Genomic DNA, 24,145 nt, shown 5'->3' with positions numbered 1-24,145 from the left:
GGAAATGAGGTAGAAGATAGCAATAAAAATAATAGTATAATAATATAGTTATAAAAATAAATAAAAATATATACTTTAACTCCAGTTTATTCAGAAATATAAGCAGTATAAAAAAAAAAAGAAAAAAAAATCACCATTTCAGAAGGGTCAACTTATTGGGCTGCATAAAGCAAAGAAAACAACTGAGGACATTTGAAATGACTAAACTGGGTAATAGAAACCACTTCAAAACACTTCAAATTGTAAGAAGGGGGCTTTATTCTTGATTGATTGATTGATTGATTGATTGATTGATTGATTGACAATGTGTACTTGTCTGGATTATTTGTCTGGATAGGACAGAAATAAGAAATATGTAGAGGTCAATAAGAGAGTTTTAAGTATCAAAGGACTTTCAGAGAACTAAGAATGTTTTTGTTTAAACATACAGAGATGAAAAACTGAACTCTAATTTAGTAAAATCTTAGTTCTCCATGATGCTGCTGTTCTGTTGCTGAACATTCTTGCTGTGATTAAATATAAGCTTACTTACTGCTTCATGTAACACAAAATGTGGACCTCAAAATGTGGAAGTTCTTAAACCTTTAGAGGAAGATCTCATGGCCTGATGTATAGTGAGGGAACCCTGGGGTCTAATAGAAAGACTGAATCTGATGATTTGTCTGAAAATAATCCAGACCAGAGATCCAGGACAGATATCCTTGTGAAAGATCTCACTTTTTGGTGTTAATGGTGTTGTTTGGTGTACTGGTAAAAGAACTCCAATGTTCCATCAGTCAGATCCAGGACCTTTTAAAACATCCTGCTGAGATGTGGTCCAGCCCACCTGTCCACATCCAAACTGGCAAAAAAATGGGTTCTAATAACGGTTCTTTGCCACGTTGGGATTTCAGGTAATAATCCAAAAACCATGGGGTTCCTTCAGGGTTCTTTGGGTTAAGGGCTCTTCTCCTCTTCTAACTTTAAACAGTCAGAGCATCAGTGTCTTCTTAAATCAATACATTCTGTGGGAGGAATGTCTGGCCTTGACTTGCTGAATATCAAGGAAACGTTTCTAAAATAGCTGAAGTATACACTCAGGACCTCTTTCACACCTGCTATTAACTCCATCTCGAGTGACCCGATCACAAGTGGACGTCTGAGACACTTACCTGAGTACACCTGTGTGAGGAATGTGTCTCCTGTGAACACTCTTGATTAAATGTCATGCCTTGTATCTGCTGGAGGAATGCTTTTACAGCCTTTGTGGTGGCTCGTTTTCAGACACATGTATCCCATGAATCCTACTCTGTGTGCATGTATGTGCTGTTTTAAACAGCTTCTCATAACTGATCACTAACCAGATCATCACTAGACCAGTGAAGTCCTCACTAAGAGATAAGTTGTGAGGTGGAGCCTCCATGGATTCTCCAGCACGTCCCACGGCGGCTCGATCAGATTAAGATCTGCGGAATCTGGAGAAATGTATCCCTTTGTCATGTTCCTCAGACCGTTCCTGAAGAATGTGTGCAGTGTTACTCGGTCTGCGACGAGGGTTTGGAGTCAGTCTGTATTTATACGTTAGACCATAAAATCTCACAGGTTAAATGTTTTTAGTACTGTAAGTTCCTGGAACCATAATCTTTAGAAAGGTTTGAATATTAGTATCTAGGAAGCTGTGTCAGCGTTTGAGCAGAAGAGCATCTTGTTAGAGTGTGTGTGTGTGTGTGTGTGTGTGTGTGTGTGTGTGTGTGTGTGTGTGTGTGTGTGTGTAATTCAGTAGTGTCTCAGGAGATTGGTGTGTACAGACTTGATTTTAATTGTTCTGGCCTCGGTCTCGGCGTGATGCTTTCATCAGACTAATTGAAACGGGCTAAATGTGATCAAGCTTCTCCGGGATTGAATTTTCCATCACGGATCGATTTGAAGCCGGTGCGAGAGAGAGAGAGCTGCTAAGGAAACGTTTGCCGGCTCTGGCTGCTGGGTGTTTCATATTTAGCTTGTCTGAAAACATTAGCATCGTAATTAATCATGCTAATTTGGGCATGTGTGAGGAAGCCTGACGCTCACACTCTGTCACACACCTCAGACTTTTCACACTCACTCTGCTCCGCTCTCGCTGACAGACGGCGCCTGGAAGTCTGATCATCTGGTTCTTCAAGTACAAGGGTTCTCTTTACCTCCAATCACGGATTCACAGAAGTGCAGGCAGAACAACGTCATCATCATCATCATCATCATCATCATCGAACTAGCGGGTCATGTGACCGAGACACTGCTGGACAGTCACCTCTGTCCTGATGATGTGGGAGACCCCAGAGTTACAGCTCGCACTGGAGACTCCTTCCATAATTCCTTAAACATCTTATTCTCCTTTAATTTCCTTTACTCTTTTTTTTCCTTTTCTTTCTTTTCCTTTCCCTTATCCTATAAATGTTTCTTGTCTTAATTCTATCTCAGTTCCTTTCCATTCTTCTTTTCTTTTTCTCCAGTGCGAGTGTAACCCTCGACTCGTCTCCCTCATCGCTTTCCCTCCTCCCTCTGTTGAAGCGTAGCTCAGCTTGTTCTGTTAATGAGAAACTATGCAGAAGTGTAAACTCGTCCGTCCTGAAGTCTCGTCCTCGGGTGACATAAACGTTTCCTTACCCTGGAGGACATTGTCGGCTGCACAGGTTCTGTAGGAACGGGAGGTCCTCGGTGTGAACGAGCTGTTGCTATGGAAACACTACTCTCAGAGCTGCTGTTGCAGAGAATAAATCAACACCTCTCAGGACCAAGCAGAACCCGGCATTGCTCTTATAGATTTATTCTGAAAGCTACACACAGTGTGTGTGTGTGTGTGTGTGTGGACGTGGAGACAAGACCCTGAAACATCCTCACCTGAAAAGAGGGGTCAAAGGTCACAACCTCAATCAGCCCACTTGTTACGGCGAGGCTCTCATGCGTTTACAATCACTTCCTGTACACATGTGTGGGGTACGACTAGGGGAAAGAGGTTATTGCAGGGTCTCACACACACACACACACACACACACACACACACACACACACACACAGGGGAACGAGCACAGAACTGAAATGAAAATACTATAAGATGAAATCTTCGTGTTGTGACAGTAGTGTGGGTTTATAATAATGTGGTTACTCTAATATATTATCGTTTCCATGGTAACAGCTCATACGCAGGGACCTGCACATGGGACTCTTAGCTGAGCCGTGCTAGCACTAGCGCTGCAAAGCTTATAACGCTAATGAAGGAGGCGGAGCTTGTACTTTGTTATCTCCGTAGCCCTGCTACCACAGGGATTACAGTAATGAGGGGGGACAGAATCTCACCAGCGTCTGCTCTCGCAGGTCAGGGGGACCGAACCGGAGAACGCTGACGTGCTCTCCACGCTTCCTGAAGCCTGCTTTGATGAACACTTCAGAGTTAAGTGTTGACCCAGAACAACAAGCTGCTCTCAGCCAATAGGAACGCACAGCTCCGGGCTTGGCTTAATGAAGAGCGCTGGAGAGGGTTCGGGGGAAATGAGGTTCACTCGGTTTCTGAGTTTTATAACTGAGAGAATAAAATCACTTCCTGTAGTGTGTGTCCCCTGTTACTGAGATCAGACTCAAAACTATTTCTGCTTCTATCCTCTCTTCCCCTCTCCTCTACTCTACTCTCCCTTCCTCTCCCCTCTCCTCTCCTCCCCTCCCCTCCCCTCTCCTCCCCTCTCCTCCCCTCTCCTCTCTTCCCCTCCCCTCTCCTCTCCTCTCTTTCCCTTCCCTCTCCTCTCCTCCCCTCTCCTCTCTTCCCCTCTCCTCTACTCTCCTCCCCTCTCTCCCCTCTCCTCTCCTCTCCTCCCCTCTCCTCTCCTCTCCTCCCCTCTCCTCCCCTCTTTTCTCCTCTCTTCCTCTCTCCTCTCCTCTCTTCCCCTCTCCTCTCCTCTCTTCCCCTCTCCTCTCCTCTCCTCTCCTCTCCTCCCCTCTTTTCTCCTCTCTTCCTCTCTCCTCCCCTCTCCTCCCCTCTCCTCTCCTCCCCTCCCCTCCCCTCTCCTCCCCTCTCTTCCTCTCTCCTCCCCTCTCCTCCCCTCCCCTCTCCTCTCCTCCCCTCTCCTCTCCTCCCCTCTTTTCTCCTCTCTTCCTCTCTCCTCTCCTCTCCTCCCCTCTCCTCCCCTCTCCTCCCCTCTCCTCCCCTCTCCTCTCCTCTCCTCCCCTCCCCTCTCCTCCCCTCTCCTCTCCTCTCCTCCCCTCCTCTCTCTTCCCCTCTCCTCCCTTCTCCTCTCCTCCCCTCCCCTCCCTTACCTTCCCATGGCCGTGTTGTGGCTCAGATAAACGATGGTAGTCGATAAACTGTCACAGCTCCACTCGTCTCCAAATACCTACATGGCAGAGTAACGGCGTGTTTTACGCCGCGACAGGATGAGATCGCTTCCTGAAGTGTTTCTGTTTCACACAAAAAACATCAACATGTCACAGTAATGGAATGAACTTCAGGCTGAACACAGAGAGTGAACAGAAGTAGGCGGGGTTAGTTACACTCATCCCCATGAGTCACATGACACTAGTCACAGATCACAGAGGTATTACCACCAACCAACAGGAAGAAAGCTAACCTGCTGAGTAAAAGCTAACTCATAAATCAAAACTAGCCAATAAAATATAACTTAGCAAGTTAAAGCTAAACTAGTAAATGAAAGTAAACTAGTGATGATAAACTAATGATAAGTAAAATTAGTGAGTAAAGCTAATTAAAGCAAATAAAATCTAATCAAGTGAAGAAAGCTATACCAGCATGTGAAAGCTTAACTAATGAGTTAAAAAAAAATAGAAGAACAAAATATAAAATATAGGATATAAAATATATATATATAAAAAAACATAGCTTTACAAAATATAAACAAATGTACAAATCTGGAAAAATGTGTAAAGTAATTAAAAGTGAATAAAAACTAAACTAGCGAGAGAAAGTTCTTATGATAAACGCGTAGTTGCTACATGGATGCTAATTTGTCTCACAGGCGGAGCCTCCGACAGACATCTATTAATCCAGCATGCTCATTAGAATATAGAATAGATATAGAATATCAAGCCCCGCCCACCAGGTTAGTCTCACATGGACAAGTCCTGTACATTTAGAGCATTTTGTCACGTTTACATCCAGTTTATAAGCCAAATGTTTGTATTATTTAAGATCAGCTGATGCTGCAGAGTGTTGGAGACACTTCACCCTCAGCGGCGCTGTGTGTTTCTGCTCTCAGTCTCTTTAAACACTAATAAAGACGAGTGTTTGGATCAGGCCGCGGTGTGTGAGATCGGGTTTAGATTTCAGTGTTTATTGTGGATGCCCTTCGTGTTTGTAAATGACCTCATTTATTATTCATGATTCGCTTTGACTTTGTGTTTACCAGCTCTGACGTGTGTGTGTGTGTGTGTGTGTGTGTGTGTGTGTGTGTGTGTGTGTGTTTATATGAGACAGAGTGTGAATTTGCACATTTATTGCCATCGTCTTTTTAAAGGGCAGTCACTCGCTCGGTCTCGGCAGCAGCCGGCGGTTATTGTGTCCATTTTCAGCGTGGTTTTGTGTTCGGTTGTGTCTGTGGCTGCAGGGTGAGACGTCTGATTTATATCTCTGCCCCTCCCTTGCCCCTATCCACCCCCCCCCCCCCCCCCGTTTCCCAGTACGATATTAGCTCCTGTATCTCCCCGAGGCCTGCTCTGATGGATAGATGTGTGTTAGTCTATTAAACTCCCAGATCTTTCCATCCTTAAACCCTCATACATTTAAACATAAACCTCATTCCAGTCATTCCAGTAACACAGGGTTCATAGGGGATACACAAGACCTACGTAAAGCCTTCATAAGGAGCAACAGAAGTCAAAACTACGTCCATCAGGCTTTAACTCCTCGTGTGTTAATCATACTCGGGTACACAGCCTAGGATCTACTGTACATACACACTTTTATGGACTTTTAGATATAGTACATAAGCCTTAATAAAGCCTTAAAGTGATCAAATGATGTCAAATCAGCAATGTCAATCTTATGTCAACCGATATGTCAATCTTCATCCTGATAGTGATGTGTTTTAGTGATCTTACGAAAGCCGTTACTCCTACTTTCATATATCTTCATAAACTCATCAGAGATGATCAGTATAACTCTTTACACAGGCTCATCACACTGATACTGAAATAAGTCAGTCGTTACGACTATGTAATGTACAGTGTGTCGGGGTTTAAAGGGTTATAACTGCCTAATGATAATCCATAGTGTATAGAATGCTCTATAGGACATAATGGGCGTGGTCTGGGTGGTGACACGCCCACAAGACAGAAAATCCAGACGTCCCATTTAGACCAACGCTGCATGTATTTAAACTTTTATTTCAAGTATGAAGTTTCTCGTTCTCTCTTTTTAAAAGTGATTCCTCTCTCTGTCTCTTGTTCTGTCAGTTTTTCATGTCATCAAAGTAAAGAAGAAAAAAAAAGAATAAATGTGAATAATAATAAAAAGCAAGAAATTCACACATAAGGTAAAAACAAATGTTTGAAATTGCATTATAATAAAATCTCTTTTTCCCTTTTCTCTCTCTCTTCCTGTCTCTCCCTCCAGTGTCTGTTCAGCAAGGTGTTTATTCCGGCCTCTCAGAGTGACGACAGTGTGACGGCTGCATCATCTCTCTCTCCGTTTCTCCTGAAGGTAGAAGAAAAGGAACAGCAGAGGAGCGGAGCGTCGGATGATGCGAGCGGAGGAGAGACTGCGTTTATCTGCCACCTACGACAAAGTGTCACAGCTAAAGCCATGAGTCTTACTGTTTCCCTTCAGGTGGTGACACACACACACACACACACACACACACACACACACACACATACAAACACATACAAACACACACACCACACTTACAACCTGGAAAGAGAGAGAGAGAGAGAGAGAGAGAGAGAGAGAGTATTATTAGTCCATATGCAGGTAGAGAGAATATATAGTGTAATAGACAGAGTTCCAAAAACATTATAAAGAACTACAGAATATTGCATAAGTATTCACCCCCCAACATGTCTAGTCAAGTCCAAAATTACAAATGACAAAACATTGCTTTCGGTCCATGTAAGAGTTGCATGAATATGCATAAAGATTAATCTCTAAATTAGTTCTGACTGAAAAGACTCCTAGTTTACACTACCATTCAAAAGTTTTGGAACACTTTCTAACTCCATGATGGTTCCTGATTTTTCTTTCTCTCTACATTGTAAAGGAATGCTGAAGGCATCCAAAAAATGCATTAATCTCCTTTGAACAGTTAATGGTGAGATGTTTCTGCTACTTCTGCTCTGTAAAGACTTCATAACGCCTCTAATCTGAGGTGCTGGTTGTTAATTGGTCATTTTTCAGGCTGATAACTCTAAATGAACTTCTGGTCTGTGGCAGAGGTAGGTTTTGGTCTCGCCCTCCTGGGACGGCCTTCATGAGAGCCAGTTTCATTATGGTGATTGACGGATTTTGCAAATGCACTTGACAATACTGTTCTTGCAAGAACTATTACAGAAAGGCTGACCTCTGTGTCTTATAACAACTAACTGTTGTTTTTGTTGTTGTTACGTAATTACTTAATTCCATATGTGTTATTTTATAGTTTTAAAATTCGCAGTATTGTTGTAGAATGTAGAAAATAAATCACTAAACAAAAACAAAGAAATTTGCAAGTGTTCTAAAACTTTTGAACGGTAGTGTATATCTGATTGGTTAAATCTGGTGTGCTGAGAGGAGAGGAAACACTACCAGATCAGGGCGATCGTCTGTCTTGTCAGGATTAAGCAGAATGAAGTTAATAAGCATCCAGTCTCCAATGTCTCTTCACACATTTTCCTAACTTTATCGAGCTGCCTTTTCCCATCTGGCTTTGCTGAGAATGTAGTGTTACTCCAGGGTAGGGAATAGGGAATAGGGAATAGGGAAGTATTTCTCAATCTCTATTTTAAAATTCGTCTCTATCACCTGCACATACGCTAGATCCTGTATATTGCCATGATAAACCTGCTCTCCTCAATAACTCAACTAGCGAGTTACCGTCTTCTGTTGTTTGTTTTATTCCACTGCATATTCGCAGTAATGGACGTTGATTTATGTAGAGATGTGATTTCTATCGAGTGGTTAAGACTGGACTGGAGCAGCGGCGTGGTCTTTGCACGGCTGTTTCCACCTCTAAAACATTGCTCCGCTTGACAGGCGCGTGTAATGAAGAAGGACGGCGGCCATTTTTTGTCAATCAGCTCGCTTCCTGTCACTTTAAAGGCGACGGTGGTTTATTCGCTCCATTAGTTGATACGGAATGTGTCTCTAGGAGGACTCATCAATCTTCCCTCTTCTAAGCTCTGTTACTGTTCCATCACTGTAGATCCACAGCTCTGTAGATGTTGTAGCGATGCTGCTGGGACATTTATTTTAAAGTCCGCGATCTGTCTTTTCTGCACCTCCGCAGAATAAACAATACTGATGGAAATGGAGCGGTGAAGCGTCTCCTCGTGCTCGGGGATCCTCCTGCGGAGACGCTGTGGTGCCGATTTATGGCTCTCGGGGTTGTTACTCCTGAATCCTGATCGGTCAGAAGCTGTCGATAATAGCAGAGGTCTATACATATGCATGAATGGGCTCATCCTGATATCCATCATTATCGTTTCCATAGCAACAGCTCAACGATGCTATACTTTTACGATGCCAGTTTACTAATTTCCTGGATTTTCCACGTCATTAATTGTAATTGCCTTCTTTAATAAACAACAATAAACACTCACTGGTAAACTGAAGAATAAGTAACATCATGTGATCAAATTAGATTTAGTAGTATTATCAAGTAAAAAATAAATTTAAACACATTTGATTTTATGCCTTACATTATCACTAAAAGATTTTTTTAATAAATTTTTACACTAATTTCCGTAACCACTGCAAGTCTTCTACAGTACGTCCCAAAGATCCTCAACAGGCTTAAGGTCTAGACTCTGTGTCTGGACGTCTCATGATCGCTAAACCTCTCTTTCAGAGTTTAAGGCCGATGAATCCTGGCACCGTCATCTTGGAATATGGCCCGTGCCATCAGGAAAGAAGAAACACATTGATGGAGAAATCTGGTCATTCAGTACATTCAGGTCATCAGCTGACTTCAGTTTTTGTGCACAGAATGTTGCTGAGCCTAGCCCTTCGCTTAGTAAAATCCAGGTGGTATATTTTGCAATATTCGCGGTGGCCACTAGCAAAGCGCATACGGGAGTGAGGGAACAATGTTTGTGGAAAAAACGCTGGAAATACAAAAACACATTTAAACACGTGTTTTTTTTTCCGATTTACAACACACTTCCCAGAATGTTTGTGCTTTCACTTTTGTATGACTTGTGTCCCTGGGGGCGTGGCATAAATATTCATAGAACTTTGGTAATCACAGTTGTACATAACGCGTAAAAATACAGAAATAAAAATAGCAAACTAAACACTCAAAAAAATTCAAAGTTTAAATTAAGTTGCCAGACACAACAGTTAGGTGATTAAAAGGTTTTTTCGCACAAGCTATCTTTATTAAAATCTTCACACCCGCTCCTGAATGGAACATGCTGAAATCAGATCAGACGTGTCCTCGTGTCTGCAGGAACACTTGATGACGTGAAATCCGATTAGAGCAAATTAAACGAGTGTAAGAGAAACTCATTCAGTCTGTTCTGTACACAGATGACTGCCAGGAGCGATGTGTTTATTTTATTATAGAAGGACGAGCGTAATGCTTTGTGTGTGTGTGTGTGCGTGTGTGTGTGTGTGTCCTGATGAGGAGTGTGGTCTCCTCCTGGTCTCTGGAGCATGCTGATGTTTGCTGCACTCGTCAACACACCGCTCCCAGAGTCTCAGACCTGCACAAACACACACACACACACACACACACACACACACACACACACACACACACAGAGCCGCGAGTGTGTAAAGTGCAGGAGAGGAAAAAGGAAAAAGGAAAAGAGTCTCGATTTCTGCCGCGGATGTTCGGGTCAGAATCCGGCATAAACAACGTGAAAGCATGGATCCATCAGCGGTTCAGGCTGGTGGTGGTGTGATGGTGTGGAGGAGATACTGGGTCTTGATACACTTTGGTTCTTTTAGTACCAAGTGATCATAGTTTAAACCCCACAGCCTGGCTGAGTATTGAAGCTGATTCTGTTCATCCCTTTATAAACGCAGGATAACGCGCCGTGTCACAAAGATAAAATCATCTCACACTGGTTTCTTGAACATGATGGTGAGGTCACTGCACTCACACGGCCTCCTGATCTCAGTTCAATGGAGCGGCTCTGGGACGCAGTGGGGGTTCAGGAGATTCGCATCATGGACGTGGAGCTGATAAATGCAGCGACTGCGTGATGACATCATGGTGATATGGAGCGAACTCTCTAAGGAGTGTTTCAGCACCGCGTTAACTCTAATTAAAGCAGTTCTGATGGCAAAAGGGGTCCAAGCCAGAACTTACAAGCTGTACCTAATGAAGTGACTGATGGAGGCAGATAAATAAATAAATAACTGAACAGAAGTTGAATGATTTGATTGATTGATTGATTAATGGGTCGTGACCCTGTAAGTAGAGCCTCACACTCAGTGTCATATGCTTCAGTCTCTGTTGCCAGATAATCAAACTTTAATTATTTAAACCTCCTGTTTACATATAGGATTCCTTAACTACTCAGTGTGTGTGTGTGTGTGTGTGTGTGTAAAGAGGGTGTGGGATCACTACTCAGAATTTTAAGTAGGAACCCTGCTTGTGCTCGCAGTGGGAGAAGATCTCAGCTGAAATGTCAGCTCCATTCGACCCAGATACTTCTAAAAGAAGAGGCTCAGGACACGTCAGGTTTCCTAGCACACACACACACATACACACACACACACACACGAAAAAAGAGTGAGCGTTAGCGTTAACACTGTCCTCATTGTTGCTCAACTCACAAGCTGAATTTTTTATAAACTCTGTGTCACCTCGAGTAAATCTACACTATAAATATTAATCCTCCATCTGTGTGTGTGTGTGTGTGTGTGTGTAGTATTTTTAAAATAGTGTCTGCTATTGAGTGTTTGACACGGAATGTTATGTGCCATCCACAATCACAAACCTATGACATCACTACACTTTATCACACCACATTACTCTCACATTACTACCCTTTTTATTACACCTTATTACTCTCACGTTACTACCCTTTATATTACACCACATTACTCTCACGTTACTACCCTTTATATCACACCACATTACTCTCACGTTACTACCCTTTATATTACACCATATTACTCTCACGTTACTACCCTTTATATTACACCACATTACTCTCACGTTACTACCCTTTATATCACACCACATTACTCTCACGTTACTACCCTTTATATAACACCACATTACTCTCACGTTACTACCCTTTATATCACACCACATTACTCTCACGTTACTACCCTTTATATTACACCATATTACTCTCACGTTACTACCCTTTATATCACACCACATTACTCTCACGTTACTACCCTTATATTACACCATATTGGTCTCACGTTTCTACCCTTTATATCACACCACATTACTCTCACGTTTCTACCCTTTATATCACACCACATTACTCTCACGTTACTACCCTTTATATCACACCACATTACTCTCACGTTACTACCCTTTATATCACACCAGATTACTCTCACGTTACTACCCTTTATATTACACCATATTACTCTCACGTTACTACCCTTTATATCACACCACATTACTCTCACGTTACTACCCTTTATATCACACCACATTACTCTCACGTTACTACCCTTTATATTACACCATATTGGTCTCACGTTTCTACCCTTTATATCACACCACATTACTCTCACGTTACTACCCTTTATATTACACCATATTACTCTCACGTTACTACCCTTTATATCACACCACATTACTCTCACGTTACTACCCTTTATATCACACCACATTACTCTCACGTTACTACCCTTTATATTACACCATATTGGTCTCACGTTACTACCCTTTTTATTACACCACATTACTCTCACGTTACTACCCTTTATATTACACCACATTGGTCTCACGTTTCTACCCTTTATATCACACCACATTACTCTCACGTTACTACCCTTTATATTACACCATATTACTCTCACGTTACTACCCTTTATATCACACCACATTACTCTCACATTACTACCCTTTATATCACACCATATTGGTCTCACGTTACTACCCTTTTTATTACACCACATTACTCTCACGTTACTACCCTTTATATCACACCACATTACTCTCACGTTACTACCCTTTATATTACACCATATTACTCTCACGTTACTACCCTTTATATCACACCATATTACTCTCACGTTACTACCCTTTATATCACACCACATTACTCTCACGTTACTACCCTTTATATTACACCATATTACTCTCACGTTACTACCCTTTATATCACACCACATTACTCTCACGTTACTACCCTTTATATTACACCATATTGGTCTCACGTTTCTACCCTTTATATCACACCACATTACTCTCACGTTACTACCCTTTATATCACACCACATTACTCTCACGTTACTACCCTTTATATTACACCATATTACTCTCACGTTACTACCCTTTATATCACACCACATTACTCTCACGTTACTACCCTTTATATCACACCACATTACTCTCACGTTACTACCCTTTATATTACACCATATTGGTCTCACGTTTCTACCCTTTATATCACACCACATTACTCTCACGTTACTACCCTTTTTATCACACCACATTACTCTCACGTTACTACCCTTTATATTACACCATATTACTCTCACGTTACTACCCTTTATATCACACCACATTACTCTCACGTTACTACCCTTTATATCACACCACATTACTCTCACGTTACTACCCTTTATATTACACCATATTGGTCTCACGTTTCTACCCTTTATATCACACCACATTACTCTCACGTTACTACTCTTTATATCACACCACATTACTCTCACGTTACTACCCTTTATATTACATCATATTGGTCTCACGTTACTACCCTTTTTATTACACCACATTACTCTCACGTTACTACCCTTTATATCACACCACATTACTCTCACGTTACTACCCTTTATATTACATCATATTGGTCTCACGTTACTACCCTTTTTATTACACCACATTACTCTCACGTTACTACCCTTTATATCACACCACATTACTCTCACGTTACGACCCTTTATATTACACCATATTACTCTCACGTTACTACCCTTTATATCACACCATATTACTCTCACGTTACTACCCTTTATATCACACCACATTACTCTCACGTTACTACCCTTTATATTACACCATATTACTCTCACGTTACTACCCTTTATATCACACCTCATTACTCTCACGTTACTACCCTTTATATTACACCATATTGGTCTCACGTTTCTACCCTTTATATCACACCACATTACTCTCACGTTACTACCCTTTATATCACACCACATTACTCTCACGTTACTACCCTTTATATCACACCACATTACTCTCACGTTACTACCCTTTATATTACACCATATTACTCTCACGTTACTACCCTTTATATTACACCATATTGGTCTCACGTTTCTACCCTTTATATCACACCACATTACTCTCACGTTACTACCCTTTATATCACACCACATTACTCTCACGTTACTACCCTTCATATCACACCACATTACTCTCACGTTACTACCCTTTTTATCACACCACATTACTCTCACGTTACTACCCTTTTTATTACACCACATTACACTCACGTTACTACCCTATATATTACACCATATTACTCTCACGTTACTACCCTTTATATCACACCACATTACTCTCACGTTACTACCCTTTATATCACACCACATTACTCTCACGTTACTACCCTTTATATTACACCATATTGGTCTCACGTTTCTACCCTTTATATCACACCACATTACTCTCACGTTACTACCCTTTTTATTACACCACATTACTCTCACGTTACTACCCTTTTTATTACACCACATTACTCTCACGTTACCACCCTTTATATCACACCACATTACTCTCACGTTACTAACCTTTATATCACACCATATTGGTCTCACGTTACTACCCTTTATATCACACCATATTGGTCTCACGTTACTACCCTTTTTATTACACCACATTACTCTCACGTTACTACCCTTTATATCACACCACATTACTCTCACGTTACTACCCTTTATATCACACCACATTACTCTCACGTTACTACCCTTTATATCACACCACATTACTCTCACGTTACTACCCTTTATATCACACCACATTACTCTCACGTTACTACCCTTTATATCACACCACATTACTCTCACGTTACTACCCTTTATATCACACCACATCACTCTCATGTTACTACCCTTTATATTACACCATATTGGTCTCACATTTCTACCCTTTATATCACACCACATTACTCTCACGTTACTACCCTTTATATCACACCACATTACTCTCACGTTACTACCCTTCATATCACACCACATTACTCTCACGTTACTACCCTTTATATCACACCATATTACTCTCACGTTACTACCCTTTATATCACACCACATTAATCTCACGTTACTACCCTTTATATCACACCACATTACTCTCACGTTACTACCCTTTATATTACACCATATTGGTCTCACGTTTCTACCCTTTATATCACACCACATTACTACCCTTTTTATTACACCACATTACTCTCACGTTACTACCCTTTTTATTACACCACATTACACTCACGTTACTACCCTATATATTACACCATATTACTCTCACGTTACTACCCTTTATATCACACCACATTACTCTCACGTTACTACCCTTTATATCACACCACATTACTCTCACGTTTCTACCCTTTATATCACACCACATTACTCTCACGTTACTACCCTTTTTATTACACCACATTACTCTCACGTTACTACCCTTTTTATTACACCACATTACTCTCACGTTACCACCCTTTATATCACACCACATTACTCCCACGTTACCACCCTTTATATCACACCATATTGGTCTCACGTTACTACCCTTTATATCACACCATATTTGTCTCACGTTACTACCCTTTTTGTTACACCACATTACTCTCACGTTACTACCCTTTTTATTACACCACATTACTCTCACGTTACTACCCTTTATATCAAACCACATTACTCTCGCGTTACTACCCTTTATATCACACCACATTACTCTCACGTTACTACCCTTTATATCACACCACATTACTCTCACGTTACTACCCTTTATATCACACCACATTACTCTCACGTTACTACCCTTTATATTACACCATATTACTCTCACGTTACTACCCTTTATATTACACCCCATTACTCTCACGTTAATACCCTTTATATCACACCACATTACTCTCACGTTACTACCCTTTATATCACACCACATTACTCTCACGTTACTACCCTTTATATTACACCATATTGGTCTCACGTTTCTACCCTTTATATCACACCACATTACTCTCACGTTACTACCCTTTATATCACACCACATTACTCTCACGTTACTACCCTTTATATTACACCATATTACTCTCACGTTACTACCCTTTATATTACACCACATTACTCTCACGTTAATACCCTTTATATCACACCACATTACTCTCACGTTACTACCCTTTATATCACACGACATTACTCTCACGTTACTACCCTTTATATTACACCAGATTGGTCTCACGTTTCTACCCTTTATATCACACCACATTACTCTCACGTTACTACCCTTTATATCACACCACATTACTCTCACGTTACTACCCTTTATATCACACCACACATTACTCTCACGTTACTACCCTTTATATTACACCATATTGGTCTCACGTTTCTACCCTTTATATCACACCACATTACTCTCACGTTACTACACTTTTTATTACGCCACATTACTCTCACGTCACTACCCTTTTTATTACACCACATTACTCTCACGTTACTACCCTATATATTACACCATATTACTCTCACGTTACTACCCTTTATATCACACCACATTACTCTCACGTTACTACCCTATATATTACACCACATTACTCTCATGTTACTACCCTATATATTACACCACATTACTCTCACGTTACTACCCTTTTTATTACACCACATTACTCTCACGTTACTACCCTATATATTACACCATATTACTCTCACGTTACTACCCTTTATATCACACCACATTACTCTCACGTTACTACCCTATATATCACACCACATTACTCTCACGTTACTACCCTTTATATTACACCATATTACTCTCACGTTACTACCCTTTATATCACACCACATTACTCTCACATTACTACCCTTTATATCACACCATATTACTCTCACGTTACTACCCTTTATATCACACCACATTACTCTCACGTTACTACCCTTTATATTACACCATATTGGTCTCACGTTTCTACCCTTTTTATTACACCACATTACTCTCACGTTACTACCCTTTTTATTACACCACATTACTCTCACGTTACTACCCTTTTTATTACACCACATTACTCTCACGTTACTACCCTTTTTATTACACCACATTACTCTCACGTTACTACCCTTTTTATTACACCACATTACTCTCACGTTACTACCCTTTATATCACACCACATTACTCTCACGTTACTACCCTTTATATCACACCACATTACTCTCACGTTACTACCCTTTATATCACACCACATTACTCTCACGTTACTACCCTTTATATCACACCACATTACTCTCACGTTACTACCCTTTATATTACACCATATTGGTCTCACGTTTCTACCCTTTATATCACACCACATTACTCTCACGTTACTACCCTTTTTATTACACCACATTACTCTCACGTTACTACCCTTTATATCACACCACATTACTCTCACGTTACTACCCTTTATATTACACCACATTACTCTCACGTTACTACCCTTTATATTAGACCACATGACTCTCGCTTTACTACTCTTTATACACACACTACATTACACTCGCTTTACAATGCCTTATAACACTACATTACTCTCGCCTCATTGTTACATTACACTTCTGTTTCTAATCACATTTAACTTTTTACTCTCTATGAAATTTAATGTCTCAGTGATTTCCATTATTATTTTAGTGTACATTTATGCCGTGGTAAAATGAAAGGTAATGGCTTTAATTATCTCCTTTATATTGTTTTTTAAGGGGATCTACAGATGTGAATATAATGAAAATAAAAACAGAAGAAATAAAAGAAACCTGGGAGCAGAAACTCTTATTATATAAAGAATAAGACAACTTCTCTAACTGTCTGACTTCATGGCATCAGGATTCGAGGCTTATCTCTCAGTTTCCTTTTCTCAGCATCTCCATCGTGCTCTCAAATCAGATTTCGGGGACGTCTCATGAGGCGACGAGACTAAAATCTAATTTACCCGAAATGAAATCAACCAAAAACCAATTGGGGGACTTGAGATTAAGTTTAATAGCTATTCATCCATCAATATCCAAAAGTGGGCTCGGTCGTCTGGGGCGACCCATAACACGAGGAGAAGGGAGGGGGGGGGGGGGGGATCCATCACCAGTGTGATTTAGACAACACAGAAGTGTATCAGTGTGTGTGTGTGTGTGTGTGTAAATAAGTCTCATCAGAACTAACAGAGATAGTTACAGTATATGTGTCCATGTCTTTTGACACACATAGACTCTCAGAGAGGGAATAGAGACACGGCCCGGTGCGATGCAGCAATAGTGTGTGGGTGTGTGTTTGTGTGGGTGTGTCTGTGTCTGTGTGTGTGTGTGTGTGAGAGAGAGTCTGGGTGTGTATAAAGAGTAAGAGAGAGAGAAAGATAAATACCTCCAGTACACAAAGAACAGCGGTGTATAAGTCATTTCATTACACATAATAAGGCTCTGCATTGATGGAGAAAATGGGAGACACACCCACACACACACACACACACCCACACACGTGTTTTCTATCATAAGCAGTGATGACTTGTCTGTATCACCAGGTTGTGCAGAGCCTCGTCATTTATATCCAGCAATAAGTAAATGAGAATTTTCCAAGAAGTTCTTATTTTCATACCTATGAATTTATTAAACCTATTAAAATTAAATGTCCTTCTTTAACGAACATAATATGATATTCAATTGATTAGTTGGTGTTTCTAGATGTTATGTTGTGTAGGCAGAGCGATTAATACCACATTCAGCTCTATGGAGTTATTATTGGGCAGTGGTGGCTGAATCAGTTAAGGCTGTGGGATTCAGGACTATTGATCAGAAGGTCGGGGGTTCGAGCCCCAGCATTTACATTTGAGAGACTTTCTTACCCACAGTCTCTGTCACTGGATAGATCCTTAAACTGGGTTATTAGGTTACTACACAAGTGCCATTAGTCAAACACTATTGGAAAGGATTTTTTTTTCTTTTTTTCAAGGCCCTTAACCCTATTTGCTCCAGGGGGCGCTGTATACTGCCTGACCCAAGCTCTGACCCCAGCTCTGACCCCAGCTTCCTAACTGGGATATGCAGAAGAAACATATCCCCTGTGCTCTGTGCTGTAAGGTCCACGTGACAACTGAATCTTAATATTAATTATTGTCCCTAGTGGTCAGCTTTGGGAACTGCAACAAGCAATTACAGAAAACCACTGGGGGAGGAAACGGTGCTGCCCCATGACCAGGTTGCCAGATTGGGCTCGTTTACAAAACACACTTCCAAACTCTGGTTTTAAAACCCAATGAATATTCAAAATAAATATTTTGAATTTGATCATTCTAAGCAAAACAAAAGGTGTGTGTGTGTGTGTGTGTGTGTGTGTGTGTGTGTGTGTGTGTGTGTGATGCACAATACAAATTCTACTGTAAAGCCTCCGAAAAATTGTGAATAATATCTATACATTAGAATCATATTTAAAAGGTTGATATAAACAGAATGGAGTCTGACCTTGAACTTGTCCCTAAGTATTTTGGGTCGTTTCAGGCCTTTTATTTGATTTACAGCTAAACAAAATGTACTGTATATTTAAGTTAGCTGCGGCTACGCTCACATCACCAGCCTGAAGGGATTCCCCTTATGTAACACAAATCTGATTTTAGGGCTGTTTGGACACCCAAACCTGATGTCACTTTGTGTGTGCTTCTAGATCAGATACACACCTGATATTGTGACTTGAATGAGAATGGGCGGATGGGAATTCATGTGACTTTTTGGCTCTTTGCCATGACATCATCAGTCAGCACTAGCAGCGTGGGGATTTTATAACAGCGCTAGCAACAGCTGCTAGCGAGTAACTGCTCGCCGTCCTCCAGAGCAAAACCCCCAGCATGTCTCTGTTGAAATCAATTCATGAGCGCTCACATGAACTCATGACCTGGTTCAATCCAGATGGGGTGAGCAAAGACGCGAAGACACAGATGGAGGACAGGTGTGTCCCCATCAGAGTCCGATAAAAGTCACTTTGTAATTGTGAATGTGAACCGTCATGACGTGCAAATCCGATCTGAACAGAAATAATCAGAATTGAGCAACGTGTCTCGTCTCGTGAATGCAGCCGGTGTGTTGTTGACTCTCAGCCATTTATTGCAATTATTAGAAACATTCACTAGATAGCAGCGTGTGAAGTGTGAAGTGAAGTGTGAAGTGTTTGGAATGTGGTTGTGCATTCCTCGTCTAGACAGCAAGCCGGTCACTAAGAACTTCAGTGAAATTCAGTAAGGACACTGCTGGAAATAAATAGATAATTAAATCAATAGAATTTGATTGAACAGAACATAAACAAATGTATGAGAAGAGTGAACGTTCTTGCCCAAATCCGTAGCCGAGGGGTCGCGCCATCGTTTCATATTCACACACAGCCTGTGAGGGAAAAGCAAAGCAGGAAACTCAGTTAAAGAAACGAGAAACGTCTTCAGAAACGAGGACATGAATACACAGAGACGAGAAGAGCAGCGTTACAGAGCACTCAGAGCTGACGCTTCGCATGGTCTGTTCCTCCAGGAATAATAAAGCTACCTTATTAAGTTTGGATGCTGTTTGTGTTTTTGTTTTGTTTTTTCCTTCATTTGGGGAAATTGATTTTGCTTCTGGTTCACGTTCACATGGAATCGTTCATCTGGATGGGTTTTTCCCCGGCTGTCTCTACCTGAGATTACACACTGGAGTTGATTATTAACATTACTCTCTGGGGTTTAAACCACAAAACATATGGGAGAGAAAGTGTGTGTGTGTGTGTGTGTGTGTGTGTGTGTGTGTGTGTGTGTGTGTTAATAACTTCCACAATAACCAAAAGAATCACTTTAGTATGAGTTTGGGTTTATATCCCGTGTCAACGTAGTCATTGGGGAAAAACATCTCCACTTAACATCATCATCTATCTTGTGCTTTTCACTACACACGCTATAATATCTTACATTCTCTGACTCTTTCACTCACATAATCAATACATTAACATTTCAACAATTAAACAATAAACAAATTGTGATTTTTCCCCATTCAGTAGCATGATCTTAAATCAGAAATTATTTAATTCACTTTTTTTTCAAAAATGGTGAAAAGAAAGAACCTACTAAAGAACTACATATATGACATTTAAACAAAATGTAAAAAGCTGATTTCCAGGTAGAAAAATACTGATAATTAAATAATAAACTAAATTAAATAATAAACTAAATTAAATAATAAACTAAATTACAAAAACGTGATGTATTAATGAAAATAGAAGAAAAGGTTTAATCGGAAATGGACTCTATTTGTTTTTTGTTTGTTTGTTTGTTTTTGTGGATTTTCCCCAGATTTTTTTCCTTAATTCAGTCGTATACGATTCCACATGTTCCCTTTGAACCACGTGACACCAGTCGACCGCATCTTTTCAAACCTCATCTGCTCGCTCACGCATTGTTGGGGGCGGAGTAACACACTCTGAGCCCCTGATTGGCTGTGGAGCTGTTATTAATATGAGGGCGCTAAGTGCCTCCCATCCCACCCCTCTGAAAGAGCTCTCGGCCAATCAGCTTTCTCTAGGCGCCCCCGCTGCGAGAGGTTACAGCATCACCCGAAACATCCTCTATTTTTTTCCTTTTGGTGCTTTAACACATCATTCAAATGTCCCACCAGGTACCGTATGACATCATTTCAGAACAAGAACAATAACAATAACGATCTGGGCCCGGTTTCTCGAAAGCTTTTTATCGCTAAGTCGTTCTTAAGTTGTCCCTTAACCTCTCTTTTAATGTTATGCCGCACTTCCCGAAACATTCATACTCTAAGTATGTCTTCGCACATGAAATCGTAAAATGGAAACGTAGGTGAGATACTGTAGGGGTATTAAACCTCTACTCTGTCATCTCATCGTATTCATTCCATAAGTGCGCTATAAAACCCCAACCACTGACATGCTTCACATTGTTTCTGAAGCTGGTGAAGAGTGTTGTCAGCTGTTTGTCAATCAACTATGATTGTTTACTCGGTTCATTTCACCGCGACTGCAGGAGAAAAAAGGAGTCAAAAATCGATTCCTGAGCAACCGAAGTCAGCTAATTCAGGACCTTCACTGTAGACAGCGCCTTGTAACGTCGGACGTAAGAGGCAGCGACTTAAGAAGACTCCTAAGAGACAGTTCGAGAAATACACTTAGAAAAGTTATCACTTTACGTAAGATATATCTTAAGAGTCTTCTTAGCGCGCGAATAGTGTGCGTTATCGAAAAACCGGGCCCTGAATAGCCCCTCCTCCAGGTTTACCCCTGGCTACTATTTTCCAGGAAGTCTCCATTCCTGCATTCTGATTGACTAAGAAAACACATTTCCACAAACGGGTGTGGGGGAGGGGCGGTAGCTTATCAATAAACACTGAAACCGAGCGTTGGGATGAGGAGTGAGACTGAGGGAATTCCACGGACGCCAGAATACTCTGAGTTGGAATATAACTAAAAACTTTTTGTAGAGCTTTAGGTTTTATATCAATTTGTTTTAAAAAGTAATAAAATTATGGCACCTTTAAACTAAGACTGTTTAAGATGTGAGTGTGACCGTGTTTGTTCGTTTCATTCTCAGGTTTAGGAGCGGAGGTCAAGCGAAAGTACTGGACTATGATTCTTAAAGATGAATTCGGCGCTATGTGCTGGCCTGGACGAGCCGGGAAATTCCTGCTCCTGTCCGTGTCTCTCGTGGTTCTCCAGGCCGATGTTACGTCCTCAAAGAACGCACACTACTCGTGGAAAACAGGTATGAGAACTCGCTTTATCACTCGCTCTGACGTGAGATGAATATCTTGAAACGCTTGGTGTGTGCTAAAGACTTTACACGCGAGACAGACGCAGTATTGCGGCTATAGCTTTGGAGGGGGGCGTATAATTTTGTGCATCATGATTAAGTGTTTTAGCATTTAGCTGGAATCATGGACAGCTGGTGTGAATGTGCTAGCAGCGCTAAGCCCCATCTATGATTAAAGCATAAACAAATATTAGAATAAAGTTTTATTTGTACATTAGACGAGATCTTTAGATTATTTGGACATTTTGTGAATCTGGGTATAACAGTAAAACAGACTGAACACACGTTTTACTGGAGCCAAATCCTTTCCTGCTTGCGCTGTAATCAGGTGATTACACACACACACACACACACACACACACAGTGACACGCCCACTACATCTGATCTCCATTTCAGCTGATATTTTTCATACTTATATCTATGACACGTAATCAGCAGTGAATATGAATGCAAAGTAAAGTAGATTATTCATTCTGTCATTTATATATTTTACCCAGAATGCATTTAGAGGAGAAACTAAAAATATACCCAAAACACAAGAACGGCTTTAGTGTAGTTTTTTTATTTAGAGGAAGCAGTGCATGAAGCATCACAAACACAGCCACGCCTAATCGCACCCAGACCTCATCTCTCTCTCCTGCCTGCAGAACTCACCTGCTTCCTGTTAAACCTCATTCACTTCCTGTTTTTATTCCAGCACAGTTATTCCCTGCCTGGTCTTTACTGTTCCAGAGAGCGAGAGGCTTTAGAAAGAAATGACCATGTTTTAGGAGTTAAATACTTATCATCGTATTAGATTTGGGAAGGTGGAGCCTAAGGGCGGGGTTATACCAAACTGTACAGACGAAATTATTTTACTTATCAATTTAGTTTGTGCCGTTTTATTAATTATTAAATAGATTGAAATGTAACAATAATTAATAATAAATGTCTTTGGTGCACAAATCCATTTCTCAAATAAAGTGTATAAATTAAATTAAAATACCTAAAAATTTAATGATGAAATAAAAATTTATATCAGATATTTTGTTTCTTTTTTTGCGACACTATATACAAATAAAAAGTATACAATAAAAAGGCAATTAAAAGATGAATTTCATTTTATAATTATATATAAAAATTATAATTTATATTAGCTATGGTTTGTTTACAGTTTCATTAATTGAAATAATTAATTGTTTCATAATTCTTTATATGTGTGTGTGTGTGTGTGTGTGTGTGTGTATTTGACCCTCTCATTAAATAAAAATCAACCGCCCGTTTGTTAGCAAGCTCGTGTTATGTTAGTCATATTTCTGTTTATTATTTCATATTTCATATTAGTTTTATGGTATTTTTAAAGGTTTGTTATTTTTCAAAAGAATTATTTTACAAAAGTTAAAAAAAATTTTTTTTAAGTTTATTTAAACAAAATTTAATACTGTTTTGCAAAAGCTTAATGGTATTTTTTTTGAATGTTTAGCATAATTTTGCTGATGTACTGTATAACGCAATTTTAGGTTTATTGATATTTATCAAATCTTTAGATTTATTTATCTATCGATAATATTTGTTGCACACATGAATATTTAGTTCCAAATAGAAAATACAAAAACAAAACAAATGAAAGGAATATGTTTTTTTTTCCAGAGTAAGGTCTAATTTAATTTTTAAACGTATTGTATTATAGTTGTTGTTGTTGTTGTTGTTGTTTTTTGCGTTCCTTTTTCCATTGTCGTGACTGTGTTTGTGCTCTGAATGGCATTTGTAGCGTATCAGTGATAATCTCCTCCCACCTGGCGCACGATGAACCCACTGGG

General features: G+C 40.2%; 1 protein-coding gene across 1 annotated transcript in view; it reads left to right on the top strand.

The window, feature by feature from the left end:
* Positions 1-6,766: 6,766 nt before the first annotated feature.
* LOC128524381 (thrombospondin type-1 domain-containing protein 7B-like) overlaps positions 6,767-24,145 on the top strand; it is a 216,146-nt gene continuing 198,767 nt past the window's right edge. The window contains exons 1-2 of the mRNA XM_053496943.1: positions 6,767-6,790; positions 22,127-22,297. Coding sequence (XP_053352918.1) covers positions 22,162-22,297 — 136 coding nt within the window. The 5' untranslated portion in view covers positions 6,767-6,790; positions 22,127-22,161. The remainder of the gene's footprint in view (positions 6,791-22,126; positions 22,298-24,145) is intronic.

The sequence above is a fragment of the Clarias gariepinus genome, chromosome 5, assembly GCF_024256425.1.
Source record: "Clarias gariepinus isolate MV-2021 ecotype Netherlands chromosome 5, CGAR_prim_01v2, whole genome shotgun sequence".
In the NCBI taxonomy this organism is placed as follows: domain Eukaryota; kingdom Metazoa; phylum Chordata; class Actinopteri; order Siluriformes; family Clariidae; genus Clarias; species Clarias gariepinus.
The sequence above is the reverse complement of the archived record's forward strand: the minus strand, read 5'-3'. Positions and strand labels throughout refer to the sequence as shown.